The sequence below is a fragment of the Bos javanicus genome, chromosome 11 (genome assembly GCF_032452875.1).
Source record: "Bos javanicus breed banteng chromosome 11, ARS-OSU_banteng_1.0, whole genome shotgun sequence".
In the NCBI taxonomy this organism is placed as follows: Eukaryota; Metazoa; Chordata; class Mammalia; order Artiodactyla; family Bovidae; genus Bos; species Bos javanicus.
In genome coordinates, this window is record NC_083878.1 from 19,376,250 (window position 1) to 19,399,045 (window position 22,796).

Genomic DNA, 22,796 nt, shown 5'->3' on the forward strand with positions numbered 1-22,796 from the left:
AAAAGTTCTCTTCAGGCGTGCTTCTCAAACTTAATGTGCACATCAATCACCTGGGGATCTTGCTAAACTGGAATCTGATTCTATATGTCCAGGTGGAGCCTGGGCATTCACATTTCCAGCAAACTGTTGGTGCTGGTGCGCCGCAAGCCCTAAAGAGCACCACTGCCACCTGCTGGCGGCAATTCACATCACAAGCCTGGACCTAGGAAAGAGTGGGAATAGCCCTGTTTGGGAAACATGCCAAGCCATAGAGTAGTTCTGCTGTTCTTTTGCTTGATTCTTGACTTTCAGTCAGTTCAGTTCAGTCGCTAAGTCGTGTCTGATTCATTGCGACCCCATGGACTGCAGCACGCCAGGCTTTCCTATCCATCACCAACTCCCGGAGCTTACTCAAACTACTGTCCATCAAGTCAGTGATACCATCCAACCATCTCATCCTGTCATCCCCTTCTCCTCCTGCCTTCCATCTTTCCCAGCATCAGGGTCTTTTCCAATGAGTCAGTTCTTCACTTCAGGTGGCCAAAGTATTAGAGCTTCAGCATCAGTCCTTCCAGTGAATATTCAGGACATCTCCTTTAGGATGGACTGGTTGGATCTCCTTGCTGTCCAAGGGACTCTCAAGAATCTTCTCCAAAACCACAGTTCAAAAGCATCAATTCTTCAGTGCTCAGCTTTCTTTATAGTCCAACTCTCACATCCATACTTGACTACTGGAAAAACCATAGCTTTGACTAGATGGGCCTTTGTCGGCAATGTCTCTGCTTTTTAATATGCTGCCTAGGTTGGTTATAGCTTTTCTTCCAAGGAGCGACTTTTAATTTCATGGCTGCAGTCACCATCTGCAGTGATTTTGGAGCCCAAGAAAATAAAGTCTCTCGCTGTTTCCACGGTTTCCCCATCTATTTGCCATGAAGTGATGGGACCACATGCCATGATCTTAGATTTCTGAATGTTGAGCTTTAAGCCAACTTTTTCACTCTCCTCTTTCACTTTCATCAAGAGGCTCTCTAGTTCCTCTTCACTTTCTGCCATTAGGGTGGTGTCATCTGCATATCTGAGGTTGTTGATATTTCTCCTGGAAATCTTGATTCCAGCTTGTGCTTCATCCAGCCCAGCATTTCACATGATGTAATCTGCATATAAGTCAAATAAGCAGGGTGACAATATACAGCTTTTACATACTCCTTTCCTGATTTGAAACCAGTCTGTTGTTCCATGTCCAGTTCTAATTGTTGCTTCTTGACCTGCATACAGTTTCTCAGGAGGCAGCTCAGGTGGTCTGGTATTCCCATCTCTTTCAGAATTTTCCATAGTTTGTTGTGATCCACACAGTCAAAGGCTTTGGCATAGTCAGTAAAGAAGAAGTAGATGTTTTTCTGGAACTCTCTTCCTTTTTCAATGATCCAGCGGATGTTGACAATTTGATTTCTGGTTCCTCTGCCTTTTCTAAATCCAGCTTGAACATCTGGAAGTTCTTGGTTCACATACTGTTGAAGCCTTGCTTGGAGGATTTTGAGCATTACTTTGCTAGCATGTGAGATGAGTGCAATTGTGTGATAGTTTGAACATTCTTTGGCATTGCCTTTCTTTGGGATTGGAATGAAAACTGACCTTTTCCAGTCCTGTGGCCACTGCTGAGTTTTCCAAATTTGCTGGCATAATGAGTGCAGCACTTTCACAGCATCATCGTTTAGGATTTGAAATGGCTCAACTGGAATTCCATCACCTCCACTAGCTTTGTTCATAGTGATGCTTCCCAAGGTCCACTTGACTTCTTATTCCAGGATATCTGGCTCTAGGTGAGTGATCACACTGTTGTGGTTATCTGGGTCATGAGGATCTTTTTTGTATAGTTCCTCTGTGTATTGTTGCCACCTCTTCTTAATATCTTCTGCTTCTGCTGTAAGTCATATGTTATAAGTCATACAGTCATAGCAAATACCCTCTTCCAACAACACAAGAGAAGACTCCACACATGGACATCACCAGATGGTCAACACCAAAATCAGGTTGATTATATTCTTTGCAGCCAAAGATAGAGAAGCTCTATACAGTCAGTAAAAACAAGACTGGGAGCTGACTGTGGCTCAGATCAAAAACTCCTTATTGCCAAATTCAGACTTAAAGAAAATAGGGAAAACCACTAAACTATTCAGGTATGACCTAAATCAAATCCCTTACGATTATATAGTGGAAGTGACAAACAAATTGAAGGGATTAGATCTGATAGACAGAGTGCCTGAAGAACTGTGGATGGAGGTTCATGACATTGTACAGGAGGCAGGGATCAAGACCATCCCCAAGAAAAAGAAATGCAAAAAGGCAAAATGGTTTCTGAGGAGGCCTTACAAATAGCTGAGAAAAGAAGAGAAGTGAAAGGCAAAGGAGAAAAGGAAAGCTATACCCATTTGAATGCAGAGTTCCAAAGAACAGCAAGAAGAGATAAGAAAGCCTTCCTCAGTGATCAATGCAAAGAAATAGAGGAAAACAATACAGTAGAAAAGACGAGAGATCTCCTCAAGAAAATTAGAGACACCAAGGGAACATTCTTGACTTTAGTGGCATCTTTAAACTTCACTTCTTGATTTCATTTGCTTCTTCCAATCTTCATCTCAAGGATCATGCTTGGGCATAGGCAGTTTGGAGGCAGCAAAGGACAGGGGTAGCCAGCTGAATGAGAAGAGTTGGCAGGCCCCAAACGTCCAGGCAGACAGGGTCTAAAAGCTTACGAGGTCTCCAGTGAGCCCGGGCGCTGATTCCAGACAGAGTGAAGTCAGCCAGGCCCAGAGAGGTCCCTGTCATTACCTACTTCTCCTCTGGTTTTGATTGCCATGCACCACAGCAAGAAAACAAGGCGTTTTTTCAGAACCTTTTCCCTTCACGTCCAGTTCTGTAGTATCACTCTTTACTAAGCATTCCTCAACAGTTCTGTTTAAAAGTGTATCAACTCATGTCCATTTCTTGCTTTCATTAATGTCTATATGTGCTATGTGCCCAGTCTCTCAGTCGTGTCTGACTCTTTTGAAACCCCATGAACTATAGCCCTCCAGGCTCCTCTGTCCATGGAATTCTCCAGGCAGGAATACTGGAGAGGGTAGCCATTCCCTTCTGTAAGGAATCTTCCTGACCCAGGGATCAAACCTGGGTCTCCTGCATTTCAGGCAGATTCTTTACAGTCTGAGCCCACACATTTTCATATACATACATACATAATATATATATTAGGGCTTGCAGGTGGCGCTCGTGGTAGGAAGTGACAACCCACCCTAGTATTCTTGCCTGGAGAATCCCATGGACAGAGGAGCCTGGCAGGCTCCAAAGGGGTCGCAAAGTGATCAATACAACTTAGCAACTGAACACAACAGCTGACATGGTCTGAGCTAGGACACCATTCTGAGGGCCTTCTTAGACTTGACTTGGAGGTCTGGCTTTTGAAGTCTGTAATTGTGGCTAATACAGAGAATTCTACAACAACCATGGAAATAAGTACCAGCCCAAGTATCTGTGATCTTGGTGCCCAGTGAAAATGTGCTGTGAATATAAATAAATAAGTATATCTTGCATCTTGCTACTTTTTTTTTTTTTTAACTTTCTTTTCATTGCAATCTCAGGCAGCTCTGGTTGAGGAAGAGGGGAGTGGGCGGTGAATGCAATGAGAGAGGAGCAGAATAACAGAGTCCTTTTCCACTTCTCAGGCTGCAAAGTTGACTTGTCGTTTTTAATTGATGGGAGCTCGAGCATCGGCAAACGTCGATTCCGAATCCAGAAGCAGTTTCTGACCGACGTCGCCCAGACTCTTGACATTGGCCCCGCTGGCCCACTAATGGGTGTTGTTCAGTATGGGTAAGTGTGGCTCTGAACTAGAAAACCAGGGCATGACCCTCGTTTCATTCTGTGCCAGAAAAGAAAAATATCCATACATCTAGAGCACAGCAGATTCATTCTCTTCCCTGATACAGACATAAATGAGAGAAAGTGAAGCAATCCAGATGCCAATGAAGAAATCTGAGGCCTCCAGAAGGAGGAACAGGTTAATCAACACTCGAAAGTAAATGGCATTTGCACTCCTGATTGGTAGAGAGAATATTTGGGGACTAAGAGAGCTGGGTTCAAGTTTTCGCTTAGCCAATAGCAGGCTGTGTGGCCTTGAGCTAAGGCCTTCACTTCTCTCTCAGGCAATTTCCCTTTCAACCCTGACTCCTCGAGTATTAGTTTGAGGGGCTCCTGTGCTACCTTATAGGTGTGTGTGTACTAAGTCATTTCAGTTGTGTCCAACTCTCTGTGACCCCATGGACTATAGCCCACCAGGCTATAGTCCATTGGATTCTCCAGGCAAGGAGACTGGAGTGGGTAGTCATGCCCTCCTCCAGGGCATCTTCCCAACCCAGGGATTGAATCCAGGGCTCTTATATCTCCTTCATTGGTAAGAGGCTTCTTTACCACTAGCTGGGAAGACCAAAAAGTCTGTAGCAGAGGTCTCACTTGTAGGTGAGATGACCAGAAATCATGGTCCTCTGGGTTGAACTTTCTCCTTTCTCCCGATAACCTGAGGCCTCTGCACTGGTGTGGGGAAGGCTTCCCTCGCAATGGGGAGCACTGCAGGAGGTGGGGGGTGCGGTGGCCCCCAGCAGTCACCTAGCTGACTATCCTCAATTCAGTCTACTCTTCTACATAGGATAGAAATTGAGGGCTCATACTGATGTCCACCCTCAACTTTTCTCTTATTGGGGATAATAAATGAATCTTATTTCACATGCAATAGATTCCACTTTAAAGCAGATTTATAGAAATCAACTAGAAATAAGTAATCAAAAGAGCAAACAAGCTCAAATCTCAAATAATAGGTGGCCCTTTGATCAAGAACCATTAAGGGCAGGATAACTGTCATATTTTCCACAAAGGATCTAGACACAACCTTCATTCCCCAGATCTGTAGCTCAGCCTTGGCCTTGGAAACTAACTTAGGCCTTGGTAGCTCTTGCTCAGAAGCCGCAGTTACAGCTTATTTGTGCTTTGTGACAAGTTAAAAAAAAAAAAAAAACCTGACAACAGCCAGGAGGTCTCCAGACCCTTCAAACATTTAGAGCAGCACTTTAACCAACGTTGTTATGTCAAATACACTAGGATATTTAGTTTTGAGATCTCCAAAGGCATAAAACTGCTTTGCTTTCACAAGGGCCTATAACATTTGTATTTTTAGAATTAAATTCCATTAACATATATAGCACCGCCTTCTATTTCAGTGAAGAAAAATCGCTGAGTTAAGTGGCACTTGTATACAATCCGAGTCAAATATATAAAAATAAACACTTGCTACAAATGTTAATTCTCACTGTCAGATGTTCTGGAACCTTTTATCTTGAAGTAGGAAAATATGTGGTTTGGGCCATTGTTTTCTTGTATTTCAACACGCCAACCTGTTTTCATTCCTGTTTTTCTTTTTAAAGATAGCAAATGAATAGCAGGCTTCTCTGGGGAGGAAATGTAAGTGTTTTAGTGCAGATGTCCCTGGTCAGTTTATTGAGGGATTTAAAGCTTGGTGTGTCATCTTGCATTAAAAAATAGCTGCTTTAAAATCTGTGTATACCAAAGTTTATAGGATAATATGAAAATAAGGCGATAAATATGTCAAGGAAAAGAAAAATGACAGGCAGACTGTTTGGTGTGCTGATGGGAACACGGATTAAAGAATAAATGCAGCAAGGTAGGAAAAACAATTCAATAAAGGCTTCTTCCTCTCAAAATAACATTTTCTCCCACTGTGTTCTTAACGTCATCACCATTTACAGGGAAGAGTCTATCTCCACGCTTTCCAATGTCACTTTCTAAAAATACCTTTGCTGTTTGTCCTTTTTTCCCATCCTGGATCCTTATTAATTTAAAGCCCTTAAGGGAAATGTGTCTGTTTTCCTTCACTTCCTGCTCACACAAGCCGATCAATCATCTTCAGCCTCAGGGTGGGGTGGAAAGCACAAGGAACTGGTAACAGGACGTCTTGAATTCACTGGGATTCAAGCCTTTGCTCCACTGGGTGACCTTAGGCAAGTCACTTAGCCTCTCCAGGTAAGAGCTGCCATCGGTGACGTCCGGGGCAGGCGGAGCAGCTGATTTATTAGGGCTCTGCCAGCCCAGATGTTCTGTAATTCAGTGACTGGCTCTGTACTAAGAAGACAGCCAATCAATGGACGTTGGGCGAACCCATTGGAAGCGCTTCCTCTCCCTTCCAGCTTCGGGTTCTGAATAGGTGTGTGAGTGATGAGCAAGGAAACAATGGCGGCACAGAGGTTATACGTCCGTCGGGGAACAAAATCAGCTGGAGAAAAGCGCTAGGAGGGCGTAATGAGGCTGAAGGGGAAATCCACGCACCCAGAAGTAAAAGCTGAAAATGCTTTTATATCTGCCCCGGCTCTCCCGTCCATTCTTTCTCCAGCAAATGGTCTTAGTGTGCAGAGGGGGAGCGTGGGGGGCAGGGAATGGTGAGGGGCAGAGGTCGACGCAGATCTGAAGTCAGTGTTTCTGGAAGAGGCTCACCAGTGTTTGGCTGGCTAGGAAACTGGTCCCCTTTCTGGCCCTTTGGGTTCTCACTGGATTCTAGTACCCATGTCATGACCCGTCACTGGGGATCAGCCCCATTCTCTCAGAATCGCAGTGCAGTGGGGGCCCTAGAAAGCTCGTGCTTCCACCTCCTCATGTTACAGTAAGGAAACAGGCTCTAAAAGGAATGCCCACCCCGCCAGGAACAAGCTCCCAAGGTGAGGCGTAGGCTGGGAAGGAGCTGGCAGAGGTGGGAGGACTCGGAGCTCCCTATTCCTCCTCTCGGGTTTCTCACCCCCATCAGCGCTGCCCGGGTCCACGTGAAAGATTCCCCCAGAACATTCTTTCGCTTGGCTTTCCGTAGAGCTGAGGCAGAACTTAGACTTTTGAGGGATTTAGAAGCCTCATACTATGAACACGAAACAGAAGGCAAATAAGAAATAAAAATATGAGAAGCAGAACAATGGCCTGATGGACAAAATGCAGAGCTTGTTCTGCCTGCTGGTCCCTAAGCATCCTACACAGAGATACTTTGGGTACAGGAGACAGAAACCAGCCCAGGCAAGCAGGTGAAAGGAGAGTGATGTCACAGGATTGGCGGGTCACTGGTCCCCTCCCTCTTTCTTTCCTGCATCTCCTCGGCTCTCTGCTTGTCCTCTGTCCTTCCCCCAGTGGCCCAGCATCATCCCCTGCCAGGCTCATGGCTTCTGCCCCTTTCTGTAACTTCTCCTTTCACTGGCTGGGTTCCTGCTTCTGGTCCAGGCCAGGGGGAGCTCTTCAGCCCGGGTGGTGCCAACCTTCTCGGTCTCCCACATCCCCTCTCTGCACACGCAGAGGCTTGGAACCCAAGATCAGGTTAACCTTTCAGCAACCACAGCGTTCCTTCCACAGTCATCACGCACCTCCAGTAAGAGTCCACATTCGATACAGACCCAGAGAGGCTGAGGGACTTCCCTAAGAATACACAGCTAATGCTTGGCCACTAGGGAGAAGACAGATATTAAATCTTGGGTTAATCTCTAAGATGTGAAACCAAATTGACTTCAAAGATTTTGCTTCTCTGCCAAGAAAGCTCCTGATGATTGAAGTTTTCCACCAAACTGAGGACTGAGACCCTGTTGAAGAAAAGGCCAAGGACCAAGCCCTCATTTTGCACACTTGGTCTCATTTTAGAATTAAGCAGCCAACAGGCTTGTGGTTGCACTTAAGACCAATGGGAACACTAAGAGGCTAGAAGAAAGAATGGCCAGACAAGTAGCTATTCGTTGAACTGTAGCAAACAGAACAGTGAAGCCAAGCAGGTTACATTTTAGCTGCTGCCTGGATCCACGGGTGCTGAATACCCTCTGGACCTTTAATATAATGTTGTCTTCATCCCCAGTTTCAGTACAAATGGAACAGAATTGTACATGTTCTTCTGAACTTTGTAATCTACCCAAGGGTACCAACACTGGAAAACAAGCTATCGAATAAAGCAAAATATTGGTTGTTCTTCATTTCAAAATGAAATCCTTTTCTTTGCCCATGGTTCTCTGACAGGTGTCCTGTGTTTTAGCTCAAAGTTGGGCTGCATTTCCTTACTTTACTTCTCAGCCCACCCAACTCAGCCCAGACTGAACACCCTCAGTCACATTCAGTTGAGCCTCCCTTCCTGCCCCCCAAAGCAGGGAGCTCAGAGGCTCTCCTGGACTGGCTGAGCCGTCCAGTGTGGGGCATCCAGAGTCAGGAGAAGAAACCAGGGGTTGGGTGTGGTGCAATGGGCGGAATAATGGCTGCGAAGCTCCCCATGTCTGACTCCCTGGAATCCATGGCTGTGATAACTCACTGAGGCAACAACCTTCCTGGCTGTGTGGAATCAATTCACTGGTTTCCCATGCAACAGCAAAAACTGGCTTCATAAGGAGACCTATCATTTCCAGCAATGTATCAGAAGCAGAAATCTCTATTATAAGAAACATTTTGGCCCTTTTTTCATGCAACTTGAGAGGGAAACAGAAACGTAAACAGAATGAGCCTCACAGCCAAGACCGACTGAGCAGATGGCTGCTGCGTGTTCAAAACCCGATGTTATACTCATTAGGTCCAGCGTGGAGCCCCCACCAAGATATTCCATCAGAGCTGGAGGGGCTTGGAGGTGTGATTAAAGTCAAGGACCCTGAGACGGGAGACTGTCCTGGATGCCCAGGTGTCCCAGTCTAATCACTTGGGTGCTTAAAAGCAGAGAACCCTTCCCGGCTATTATCCACTGAGGGAGATGTGACTATGGAAGAGGCTCAGAAAGATGCGACGGCTGGCTCTGAAGGTGGAGGAGAGGGACACTAATCAAGAAACACGTGCTGGAAAAGACCAGGCAATGATGGTCTCCGAGAGCCTTTCAAAGGGAGCGTGGCTCTGCTGGGGAGACCCCCCATGGGCTGCTGACCTCCAGAGCTGTAAACTGGTGAGTGTGTTGGTTCAGCCACTAAGTTTGCAACAGAAATAGGCAACTGCTACACCTGGCAAGGAGGACCCTTCTGTCACATTTTCTTGAGTTTGCACAAAGGTGTGAGAGGGTTTGGGGTACGAGCCCCCACAGGAGGGGGCCTGGGAGATGCTTGGCACCACAGGACCCCAGGACAGGAAGGGGCTGCCTGGTCCTGACGTCACCAGGGGAGCTTTTAGAAATGCTGATGCCTGGGCGCTATCTCAGACCTATTAACCTGGAATTTGGCAAATACCCAGAAGCTAGTATGTTAATCTGTAGCCAAGGTGAGAATCACTAACCCCCAGGGAGGGGAAGGGACAGCTTGGCTTCCCTGGAAAGAGGGTGGCACCTGGCAGAGCTCGGGTCTCTCCAACCCCTGCCCTGTCCACTCCTCGAGCCCTCCGTCTACACTGCCTGTAGAGGAAGCGACAGGACCCAGAACAGCTGCCTGTCTCCCCGGAAGGGCTCTCCAGGGCCTAGGGGCACTTGCAAAGACCTCTAGGCCCCTCTTCTTTCAAGGCAGGTGAACTCTGAGCCACACGCCTCAGGGACACACACTCAAGGCTGACTGAGCTGGGAATACAGTTTACACAAGGATCTGATGCTTTTCTGTTCCCACCACACAGTTCTCCCAGGGTGACAGAGGAAACAAAGACTGCCCTTGTCTCATGCCCTCTCTCCTTGGATGGGTTCTCCTTGACCCTGCATTGCACATCACCAGGGCTTCTCTGGGGGCCCCCCATCCATGCCATGCTGAGATTATTCTCCCTAGATCCTTGGACCATTCTGCTAGAGAAGCAGACGGCCACTTTTGTGCACATTAGAACTACTTGGGGAACACTGAAAAATCCCAACGCCCAAACCAAACTGGGGTGTGCTGTTATCTGGTGACCCCTGTGCCCCAGGACCCTCCCGTCTTCCCCCCAGGTCACCAGCCTAGGGCTTCAGGAGCCCCATTCTCCTTCCTCTCTGCCTTTCTCGCACCTTCTGCAGATTTATTTATTCTCCCCCCTTCCCCATATCACTGGCAGCCCCACTGCTTATGCTCTTGATTCTTACAGCATTCTCTAAGACAGAAGTCCCCAACCTCCGGGCCATGGACCGGTCCTTCCTGTCAGGTCAGCGGTGGCATCAGATTAGAAATAAAGCACACGATAACGGTAATGTGCTTGGATCATCTAAAGCCATCCTCCCCTGTGAAGACACTGCCACTCACACATGATACACAGTGTCATGTGTGTGAGACACAGCCTCTCATGAGGCTATGAGAAAGGCAGAACCTCAGGCCGCACATCCAATCCACAGAATCCATATTTTTTAAAAATCCCAGGTGACTGGATGCACAACTGAGTTTGGGAAGCACCAGACACTGTCTGTTGTCAAGACCTTCTATGTCCCTGCACTTATCAAGCCGGGCAGTATAACAGACAGCAAGCTGGACAGCCCTCTGGCTCTAGAGTAGTTCTCAGATCAGCAAAGTACATGCCCATGTTTCCTCCAGCAGGAAGATGCTTGCAGGTTAACTTTCTATTTTTTTGGTGGTGGGTGGAATTATTGTTGCTAATTACACACACACACACACACACACACACACACACACAAATACTCCTCTAAACACAAAATTGGATTATAAGACTCTGCTCCAAATCTCTGACCCTAGGAAATGTGAGAAAGGCCAGTGTCCTTTCAAAAGGGGCTAGTTGTGCTAAGTCCCTCAGCAGGTTGGCCTGGGCCCCTGCATTGACCATAGCTGCTCAGTCCTCAGACCATAGCTGTCTCAGAGAGACAGAATCATTTCACTCTGAGCTGAGTAATGCCCTCAAGGGACAAGTCCGTCATCCAACCTACTGCCACCTTAGGCAACCAGGGTTACCCCAGAACATCCTCCTGAGTTCACAGGCGTGGTTCAACTCAGTGACTAACTCCGGAAATCATCACACTTTTTGCATCACACTTTTAGCATTACGAAAATTAAAAGGCTAAGGATAGTCAATAGAATGAGCTGGGCTCCAACAGTACGTGAACTGAGAAATTCTAGACGTTCAAGCTGGATTTAGAAAAGGCAGAGGAACCAGAAATCAAATCGCCAACATCTGTTGGATCATCGTAAAAGCAAGAGAATTCCAGAAAAACATCTACTTCTGCTTCATTGACTACACTAAAGCCTTTGACTGTGTGGATCACAACCAACTGTCAAAAATCTTAAAGAGATGGGAATACCAGACCACCTGACCTGCCTCCTGAGAAATCTGTATGCAGGTCAAGAAGCAACATTTAGAACCAGACATGGAACAACAGACTGATTCCAAATTGGGAAAGGAGTATGTCAAGGCTATATATTGTCACCCTACTTATTTAACTTATATGCAGAGTACATCATGTGAAATGCCAGGCTGGATGAAGCACAACCTGAAATCAAGATTGCTGGGAGCAATATCAATAACCTCAGATACTCAGATGGCACCACCCTTATCACAGAAAGCGAAGAGGAACTAAAGAGCCTCTTGATGAAACTGAAAGAGGAGGGTGAAAAGCTGGCTTAAAACTCAACATTCAGAGAACGAAGATCATGGCATCCAGTCCCATCACTTCATTGGCAAATAGAGGGGAAAACAATGCAAACAGTAAGAGACTTTATTTTGGGGGGCTCCAAAATCACTGCAGATGGTGACTGCAACTATGAAATTAAAAGACGCTTGCTCCTTGGAAGAAAAGCTATGACTAACCTAGACAGCATATTAAAAAAGCAGAGAGATTACTTTGCTGACAAAGGTCCATCTAGTCAAAGCTATGGTTTTTCCAGTAGTCATGTATGGATATGAGAGACGGACCATAAAGAAAGCTGAGCGCTGAAGAATTGATGCTTTTGAACTGTGGTGTTGAAGAAGACTCTTGAGAGTCCCTTGGACTGCAAGGAAATCAAACCAGTCAATCCTAAAAGAAATCAGTCCTGAATATTCATTGGCAGGACTGATGCTGAAGCTCCAATACTTTGGCCACCTGATGTAAAGAACTGACTCATTAGAAAAGACCCTGATGCTGGGAAAGATGGAAGGCAGAAGGAGAAGGGGACAACAGAGGATGAGATGGCTGGATGGCATCACTGACTCAATGGACATGTTTGAGCAAGCTCTGGGAGTTGGTGATGGACAGGGAAGCCTGGCATTCTGCAGTCCATGGGGTTGCAAGGAGTCGGACATGACTGAGCGATTGAACTGAAGGATAATCAGGTTATTTTATTGTAACCTTAAAGTGATGATGCTTTGGAGGAAACAGTTTTCAAATGTTCTTTCTAAAGGGACTATGATTAGTTAATGTGTTTCTACTGCATCAAAATTCATTTGAGAGGCTCACTCCATGTGACTGGGGTGAATCAATAGACAAGGAATTTAACCAAATGGGAACCTTAGGACTGAAAGGGCCTCAGAAGTCCTCTAAAATCCAGGGCTCCCCAAACTTTCCCGAGGATGAGATTCACCTGGATCAGCTTGTTTAAAAAAATCCCCAGCCCAGACATACTGAGTTTCTTCCTCGGGGAGACCTGATTAAACCTGTGGAGTTTAACAGGGTGCCTCAAGGAAGGCTTGTCATCAGGGAGATCTGGGAATAATGACGCACCATCCAGCGCTCTGCCCCCAGGCTCCAGCCTCCCTTGGAATCACTTGCGCCACCTCCAACGGGCATTCATTCTTCTCACACACTTGCAAGATAGTCCTTTCCTATTGCATGAATTAGTCCTTTCTGTGAACAGTCAAATGCTGGCTCCCTGTCATTTCTCTTTATCAGTCTTAACTCCTCTTTCAAACATAAAACAATTTGATGTTTTCTTCTTGCGCTATAAACCTCTTTATTTTCTTCTCTTACTTTCAAAGGAAATCCTTAATATCCACTGAGGGAAACAAATGTGTTTTCCCTTGATGAGATCTTCTAACAAAGTTACAAATTAAAATATTGCTTACATAAAAATATAGTGGCATATCTCTTTGAACTTTTTAAGTAATCTTCAGCTCTGAAAAAGGAACCAGGTAAAGGTGTAGGGCCACAAGTCCCCAAAAAGGACATATACACCCATGCGCTCTGAAACTGAGAGTGGTCAGAGTCTGCAGGTTAGCGACTTATCACTCATTCCTATAATTTAATTACATTACATTTTAACAAAGATTTATTGAGTGTTTACCACGCTCTAAGCGCTATGCCATTTGCAGGGCATACTAATGTAAAATTCATCTAAGTGGTTTGATTATATTTGCCTGTTAGTCCCTTGGTGGATGAGCTCTGCGGTTTTGCTCCTAATGGTAATTTTAGCAATTGGAAAGAGTTTCAGCAGTCTTCTGATCCAACCTTTCAATTCATTAAAAATAAATAAATAACTGTGATAGAGATTCTGTTCTTTGGGACTTTACCAGCTAGTGAGGGAGGTGATATTTTTAACAGAAACAACATTAAATAAAATGAAAAGCATCTATTCATTGGGTATATGAATAGCTCATCTGTCTGCTTCTGAAGATAGATTCATCCACCTCCAGGATGTAACAGGGGGAGAGAGTGATGAGTGTGGGGCTCAGAGGGGGGTGTTCACTTCTACCCAGGATGGTCTAAGAGAGGAAAGGACATTTGAGATTCCCCCCTCCTTCCCTCCTTTCCATAATTCTCTATTACCTGTTGTATGCTAAGCACCAGGGAGAGGAAATACTGAACATAGCGCTTATTCTCAAATAGGTTATAGTCAACCTTCATGATTTGGGTGTTCCATATCTGCAAATTCACCTACTTGCTAAAATGTGCTTGCATCTCCAAAGTCTACACTCCTGGTACTTTGACAGTCATCTGCGGATGTGCACTGAGAAGGAAGGAGGCACACAACATCCCCCGCTGAGGTCAAACAAGGCAATGCTCTGCCTTGTTCCAACTCGTGCTGTAAACAAGTGTCCTTTTCACAGTCTACTTAGCACCACACTTTCCAGCTATTCATTGATGATTTCATAATTTTAATGGCCCCAAGTGTAGCGCTGAAGTGCCATCCAGTGTTCTCAGCACAAGAAGGCTGTGACGTGCTTCAGGAGAAACCGCAAATGTTAGATAAATTTCCTTCAGGCAACCTAAGTTGGTCATGAGTTCAATGTTAATGAACTGATGATCCAATATATTCAGCAAAAAAAAGAAAAAGGAAATTCATTTATCTGTATGTGAATCTGCTCCAGAAACTGCTAAAATAACTAATGGAAAAGTGGCTGAACTTACGAATTCATGAAATGATGACTACTTTTTTTTTAAGTACGATGGATAGCCATTATGAAGCTGAGAGCCAAAACAAATCTACGCAGCATGACCCAGGGTCAGGTTTAAAACGTTAAACCCTTTCGGCTAGTGTTTCATGATACAGAAAATGTGCATATAATTAATTAATGTAAGAAACATTAAATTGGGCACCTTGAAACAGAAACATACATTAAAACAAGTTTATATGCTGACCTATTGATGAAAATATGACCAGAGGCCCACAGGAATCCAACCTTCTATTTTCCCTAGGAACAATGGCTCAGCAACCTGCTACCGTGATGTTTGCAACAACTTTATAGAACATAACTACTGCGGATAACAAGGCCTGACAGTAGATGTAATATGGGAAATGGGTGATCCATCACTCTACAAAGTTATCAACATTCAGACAGCCTCATGAACAGGGCTCTGGGGGATCAGTATAGATATGACTAGGTGACTAGCTTCCACATTTAATCTTTTTTCTGTAAAAACTTAAGAAAAATCTATGTTTTTGCTTTTGAAATTATTTGTCTATGAGCAACACAATTTATGGTCAGCTATGATTTCTTCACAATTGTCAGACACACTCAGGAAATCTTTCAAAGTGAGAAAAATCTAGTCCCCCAATCATTTTCGAATGTAATTAGAGTTCTAAGAGTTAAAATTTTTATAGTTAATGGGGTGTCTAGAACATTATGTTTGGTAGACAAATACATAGTTATTATTGTCAATATCAATTTTGCAAATTTCTGTTTTGTAGCTAATGATACTTTGTTGTTGTTTTGATTTTTTTTTTCAGCCCCTGAAAAGTTCATATTCTTTGGTTACCAAAGGTAGATCCAGGCTTTGGGGACTCTGAAGCTTATATAGTTTGGGGATTCTTTTTGGAAAAACAACCCAAAATTACAAATATGAAGAGGTATCATTAGCATGCAGGTTAATCCACCTCTGACAGGCTCTTAGCACCTGTGGGGTAAGACATCCTCTGGACAGTCCACTGTGGTGCAGGAAGACCAGGTAGGAGGCTGTAGGAATAGTTCAGGAAAAAGAAGATCCAAGTCCAAACTTGAGTGGGCGGGGGGTGGGGGGGTGAAAGGATGCGAGAGTCACAAGAGATATTTGAGAGGTTGATCTGACAGGACCTGGTATTTGATGAGGGCATTATCAGAGGGTATCAAGAATGCATACTGTGGGGATGACTTGATGAGTCAGAAGAAGGACTGCAGAAGGGGATGTGGGTGGTTTGATGGAGCAGGTACGGAAGAGCATTGAAGCAAGCACAGGTTCTTTTGGAGTTCAGGGCCCCGTGTGACCTTAAAGGTCGCACCTGCATGAGGTCCTGCCAGGGACGGACCATCAGTGCTTCGGGAGATGTGATTTCACCACACATCCCCACTTCATCCTGGGTGTGACCACTCACACCCATCCCACAGAGCCCTCGTCCCTGCCGGCACACCGTCTACATGATGATGAAAGATTCCACACTCCCTCCCTGCTCAGCAGCTCCCAAGCCTGTTACCTAAAGAAAAAGACTCCTTTCTAGAGAAGGGCTCTTCTTCTGTTTCTCCACTGAATTCACTCTAACTCCTCTCCAGCTAACCTTTGTCAGGCTTTAGTAAAATAGATGTTGACCTTCCAGGTAAGATTTGAATACTCTCACGAAGTCACAGGAGTCACAGAATGAGAAAGACAAAACCATGGGTTCTCCTTGACGCAACCGTTGACATGCAGTTCCAGTGCTGGGGTACCGGGGTGGGGTGAGGGGCAAGGGGCTATCAACTGAGACTCTCTTCCTGGATAGGAGGGTCTGGGGCAGCCTGGGCACATCCTGATGTTTGCAAAATCCCACTTGACAACAGTCCTGCTCTTTAGCAACATGAACACGATGGTCTTTATTTTTATCTCGATGAGGAAACTGAGGCCCAGAGAAGTCAGATGACTTCCCAAGGTCACGAAGGTAGGAAACAGCACAGTTAAAACCAGAACGCACACCTCGTGAGCCCTTAAATGAACCAGTTTTTTTCTACACACCCTGCCGAGGACCCAGTCCTCCCGTCTCACCAACAGTTCTTTGGGGCATTGTATAACACCAGCTTAAGGTTTCAAAGCAGCTTCCATTCTATTTGTATATAAAACAACTCTGATTTCTGCTTTGCTCCAAGGGTAATAATTTTCCTGCTAATTTTTACTTCTTGTTCTGAATCTTCAGAGACAATCCTGCTACCCAATTTAATCTCAAGACTCACATGAATTCCCAGGACGTGAAGGCAGCCATAGAGAAGATTTCTCAGAGAGGAGGGTTGTCTAATGCAGGTACATGTCTAATGTCTGTCTAATGTCCAATCCGGATTCAGACCTTCTTGCTACTATGGTTCTCCTTCTATGTGGTCGTCTGCTAGCATCCTAGATAGAAAAAGGAAAAATCCAAATAATCCATTAAGAAATGACTCACAGAATATCTGTATCTTTCCTAAAGCATTACCGTGGACTGGGGGCAAAAATCATTATTACACTCATGCTGGAGAGTTCTTAGCAGGCCTGTTTCCTCAGGATAGCAGTTTTCTTTAGGACAAGCAGCACTACTGTTACGACTACCATTACAGGTCTACAAGTCATCAACTATCTTTGTGTTTCGTGAAAAAGAAATTTTTAATGAAAATAAAATTTGGGCTTCCCTGGTGGCTCAGTGGTAAAGAATGTGCCTTCCAATGCAGGAGACATGGGTTGAGTCCACAGCTGAGCCTGTGTGCCACAACTATGGAGCCCGTGCCTAGAGCCCATGCTCTGCAGCAAGAGAACCCACTACGATGAGAAGCCCGAGCACAGCTAGAGAATAGCCTAGGCAGCAACGAAGACTCAGCACAGCCAAATAATAAATAAATAAATAAAATTTAAAAATAAATCAAATCTGTAGCTGGCTCCATTCAGGAAGCTTCACAGTGCTCCTTGGGAATCTTTCTCTAATCAGCTCCTGTTACAGTGATAACCATGCAGAGACATGGTCTTTGTTTCCAGCTGTGTCTCCTGACATCTGAGCCTTCCTGGTGGTGATGGGGTGGAGTGGGAGTGGGGCACCAAAATCCCAAGGTCAAAATCTAGTCTTTAGTGGGGCAGGTGCAAAAACTCCATTTTATCAGTTCCCCAGAGGTGAGTAGGAATTAGAAGTAGTTTCACACTAACCAAGTTCAAAGGTCACTAGTGAGCCCATGCCAGTATACCAATTTATAAATGGTAGTCTGATTTTGGGCTTCCCTGGTGGCACAGAGGTAAAGAATCTGCCCGCAATGTGGGAGACTTAGGTTCGATTCCTGGGTGAGGAAGATCCCCTGGAGAAAAGAATGGCTAACCACTCCGGTATTCTTGCCTGGAGAATTCCATGGACAGAGGAGCCTGATGGGGTACAGTCTGCATTTGGGGCACTGGGAGGACTGCCCACTCCTGGGGGACCCTGTCTGGACCATCACAATCCAGGGAAATGGAGATGTGAGCCACATTGCTTGCCATGGAATGTGCACAGGAAATACAGCTATCTTTGAAGGAGCTTCTTCAAAATTACAGTACATCTGATTTATTACTTCCCTCCCCACTTCAGTGTATATCTATATAGACCAGTGCATTGGTATCTAGCAAATGAAGAGCCTTTGATCTCTGAACAATTCTAAATAAACACCATCCAAGTCCCTTGGATCTGAGACCCCAAATCGGATATTGCCTCATCACAAACATGACAGAGTTGATGTCTGATTTGTTTTCAATTTGATACTTAGATCACTGAAATTCCAGTAAGGTATCAGGAGTAAAACTCTAAAACTTCAGAAGACATCCTATGTCCTTGATGGGATTAGAGAGGTGTCTTAATAAAATCAGTATATGTTTTTTCAGTAGGTAACATGTTCTATATCTGCCCTGTATTGATAGGGGTTTGAGTTTAGAGAACAGAACCCATTCCAGCTGATTTAAGCAGAAAGGGATTTATTTCAGAGTATGAAATGGTTTTGAGAATTAGAAGAAACGTACTCTAGGCTGTTTTCAAAGATGGCTTCCAAAGGCTTCCTGCTGATCCAGGACCTCCAAGGAGACATGCCTCTTCCAAGACCAGAAAATTGCTTTCTCAATTCTACCACTGCAGCCTCTTTAGGAATCTGCTTCAGCCAGGAAGCCATGCTGATCGGAAACTTCTGCTACAACTACCAGCTCCAAAAACATGCCTTGCTTGCTCCATTCACAGCCACAAAATACATGCTTTGCACCCTACCTTCTCAACATCAAGGAAGCTGGTCACTAATCATGGCCACCTCTGCTAACACTACCCTGGAAAAGTCAAACACTCTACAGACTTGGCTATAGAAATAGCAGAATCAAAAGTACAACCTCTACCCCATGTTCATCTTCTAAACCTCATGTGCATATCATTTCATGAAACTAAAACACATCCAGAACTCGAGCTGCAAGGAAATCTCAACAATGCAATTTTCAGATTTCTAGCCTCTGCTTTCAAGACACACTAGAAGGCTAATGGAACACGCATTGAGTGCAAATTGACTGTGGCCTCCAGATTTAAGACTGGGTGAGGTCAAGGTGATCTTCTGAGGGCTCCCTGTGCTCTGTCTACAGGCAGCTAACAGTAAACCAGAGGGGACTGCTGGGTGCCTTGGGCCTTGAAGGAAATCAGCTCTGGCTGTTAATGCAGTTCTCTGAGGTTTTCACACAGCCAGCTCACATGGGTTCTCCAAGACACTTCTCTAGCAACCAAGAATGTAACCATTTGATCCTTTCATTTGACAGATAAGATTGTACTAGTCAGTGATGCCAGGATGCTGGTCAAAACCAAAGAAGCCTTGAGTATAATGTTATAACCCTAATGTCTTAAGAAGGTAGCTCTTAACTCTTATTTAGATTGAGGATCCCTTTGAAAGCTATGGCTTTTGTGCCTAAATACTCATATACACAAAATTCAGTTATTTCAGTTCAGTCACTCAGTCGTGTCCGACTCTTTGCAACCCCATGGACCGCAGCACGCCACGCCTCCCTGTCTATCACCAACTCCAAGAGTCTACCCAAACCCATGTCCATTGAGTCGGTGATGCCATCCAACCACCTCATCCTCTGTCATCCCCTTCTCCTCCTGCTATCAATCTTTCCCAGCATCAGGATCTTTTCAAATGAGTCAGCTCTTCACATCAGGTGGCCAAAGTATTGGAGTTTCAGCTTCAACATCAATGAACACCCAGGACTGATCTCCTTTAGGATGGATTGGTTGGATCTCCTTGCAGTCCAAGGGACTCTCAAGAGTCTTCTCCAACACCACACTTCAAAAGCATCAATTCTTCAGTGCTCAGCTTTCTTCACGGTCCAACTCTCACATCCATACATGACCACTGGAAAACCCATAGCCTTGACTAGATGGACCTTTGTTGACAAAGTAATGTCTCTGCTTTTTTTTTTTTTATTTTTTTTTTGTCTCTGCTTTTTAATATGCTGTCTAGGTTGGTCATAACTTTTCTTCCAACAAAGTAAGCGTCTTTTAATTTCATGGCTGCAATCACCATCTGCAGTGATTTTGGAGCCCTCAAGAATAAAGTCAGCCACTGTTTCCACTGTTTACCCATCTATTTGCCATGAAGTGATGGGACCAGATGCCATGATCTTAGTTTTCTGAAGGTTGAGTTTTAAGCCAACTTTTTCACTCTCCTCTTTCACTTTCATCAAGAGGCTCATTAGTTCTTCTTCACATTCTGCCATAATGGTAGTGTCATCTGCATATCTGAGGTTATTGATATTTCTACCGGCAATCTTGATTCCAGCTTGTGCTTCTTCCAGCCCAGCATTTCTCATCTTGTACTCTGCATATAAGTTAAATAAACAGGGTGACAATATACAGCCTTGACGTACTCCTTTTCCTATTTGGAACCAGTCTGTTGTTCCATGTCCAGTTCTAACTGTTGCTTCCTGATCTGCATACAGGTTTCTCAAAAGGCAGGTCAGGTGGTCTGGTATTCCCATCTCTTTCAGAATTTTCCACATGTTATTGTGATCCACACAGTCAAAGGCTTTGGCATAGTCAATAAAGCAGAAATAGATGTTTTTCTGGAACTCTATTGCTTTTTCCATGATCCAGCAGATGTTGGCAATTGGATCTCTGGTTCCTCTGCCTTTTCTAAAACCAGCTTGAACATCTGGAAGTTCTTGGTTCACATATTGCTGAAGACTGGCTAGGAGAATTTTGAGCATTACTTTAATAGCGTGTGAGATGAGTGCAATTGTGCAGTAGTTTGAGCATTCTTTGGCATTGCCCTTCTTTGGGATTGGAATGAAAACTGACCTTTTCCAGTCCTGTGGCCACTGCTGAGTTTTCCAAATTTGCTGGCATATTGAATGCAGCACTTTCACAGCATCATCCTTTAGGATTTGAAAGAGCTCAACTGGAATTTCATCACCTCCACTAGTTTTGTTCGTAGTGTTGCCTCCTAAGGCCCACTTGACTTCACATTCTAGGATGTGTGGCTCTAGGTAAGTGATCAAACCATCGTGATTATCTGGATCATGAAGATCTTTTTTGTACAGTTCTTCTGTGTATTCTTGCCACTTCTTCTTAATATCTTCTTCTTCTGTTAGGTCCATACCATTTCTGTCTTTTATTGAGCCCATCTTTGCATGAAATGTTCCCTTGTATCTTTAATTTTCTTGAAGAGATCTCTAGTCTTTCCCATTCTATTGTTTTCCTCTATTTCTTTGCATTGATCACTGAGGAAGGCTTTCTTATCTCTCCTTGCTATTCTTTGGAACTCTGCATTCAAATGGATATATCTTTCCTTTTCTCCTTTGCTTTTCGCTTCTCTTCTTTTCACAGCTATTTGTAAGGCTTCTTAAGACAGCCATTTTGCTTTTTTGCATTTCTTTTTCTTGGGGATGATCTTGCTCCCTATCTCCTGAACAATGTCACAAACCTCCGTCCATAGTTCATCAGGCACTCTGTCTATCAGATCAAGTTCCTTAAATCTATTTCTCACTTCCACTGTATAAGCATATGGGATTTGATTTAGGTCATACCTGAATACTCTAGTGGTTTTCCCTACTTTCTTCAATTAAGTCTGAATTTGGCAATAAGGAGTTCGTGATCTGAGCCACAGTCAGCTCCAGGTCTTGTTTTTGCTGCCTGTAATGAGCTTCTCCATCTTTGGCTGCAAAGAATATATTCAATCTGATTTCAGTGTTGGCCATCTGCTGATGTCCATGTGTAGAGTCTTCTCTTGTGTTGTTGGAAGAGGGTGTTTGCTATGACCAGTGCATTCTCTTGGCAAAACTCTATTAGCCTTTGCCCTGCTTCATTCTGTATTCCAAGGCCAAATTTGCCTGTTACTCCAGGTGTTTCATAACTTCCTACTTTTGCATTCAAGTCCCCTATAATGAAAAGGACATCTTTTTTGGGCGTTAGTTCTAAAAGGTCTTGTAGGTCTTCATAGAACCATTCGACTTCAGCTTCTTCAGCATTAGTGGTCGGGGCATAGACTTGGATTACTGTGATATTGAATGGTTTGCCTCGGAAACGAACAGAGATCATTCTGTCATTTTTGAGATTGCAACCAAGTACTACATTTTAGACTCTTGTTGACTATGATGGCTACTCCATTTCTTCTAAGGGATTCCTGCCCACAGTAGTAGATATAATAGTCATCTGAGTTAAATTCCCCCATTCCAGTCCATCTTAGTTCACTGATTGCTAGAATGTCGATGTTCACTCTTACCATCTCCTGTTTGACCACTTCCAATTTGCCTTGATTCGTGAATATAACATTCCAGGTTCCTATGCAATATGGCTCTTTACAGCATCAGACCCTGCTTCTATCACCAGTCACATCCACAATTGGGTATTATTTTTGCTTTGGCTCTAGATACAAAATACTGTGTATAAATTCCAGGGATTTGTGGGTCCATAGAGGCCAGGTTACGAGCCCTCCCTTTGGGGCTATCAGTCATCCCAGTTTGCCCAAGGGCATATGGGACTTTCAGTGCTAAACCTGGGAAAGTCCCAGAAAATTGGTATAGTTTCTCACCCTCCTTGATTCCAAAACTCTCCTGAGGCCCTAGACAAATGTGAAGTATATGCTTGAGAAAGGTATGCTGGGAAGCTACGTCATCCCTCCCAACTGCTGCTCTCAGTTGAGGCAGGCTGTCATCATGGAAACCTAGGCCCAGCAGTCTGGAGTGACCTATCCAGGCCCACATGGCCAGTAGAAAGCGCAGCCAGGTAGAACACATCTCTCAGTTCTTAGTGGGTGTGGTGCCTTCCAGGCCAGCCAGACCTGTGCCTCTAGTGGAAATGACACAAGATTCCATTGAATCCAGAATACACCCTTCCACACCTGGAGTGTCGGGCTCACCGCAAGCCCTCAAAGCCCAAGGAGAAGGCTACCCCACACTTTTGGAAATGGCTCAGGGGCTTACTGAGGTCAGCTCCAGCACCCAGGCAGAGAACGGACACTATTGTTCCCATGAAAAGCTTTTCTCACCTGCGTGCTGGTCTCAAAAGCTTTTT

The 22,796-nt window shown here is 44.6% G+C and overlaps 1 protein-coding gene across 2 annotated transcripts in view; it reads left to right on the forward strand.

Annotated features, from left to right (window-relative positions):
• Positions 1-22,796, forward strand: part of VIT (vitrin) — a 123,558-nt gene that overhangs the window by 93,066 nt on the left and 7,696 nt on the right. For both annotated transcript variants that reach the window (XM_061432069.1, XM_061432071.1), the window contains 2 exons: positions 3,696-3,843; positions 16,470-16,573. In XM_061432069.1, coding sequence (XP_061288053.1) covers positions 3,696-3,843; positions 16,470-16,573 — 252 coding nt within the window. The remainder of the gene's footprint in view (positions 1-3,695; positions 3,844-16,469; positions 16,574-22,796) is intronic.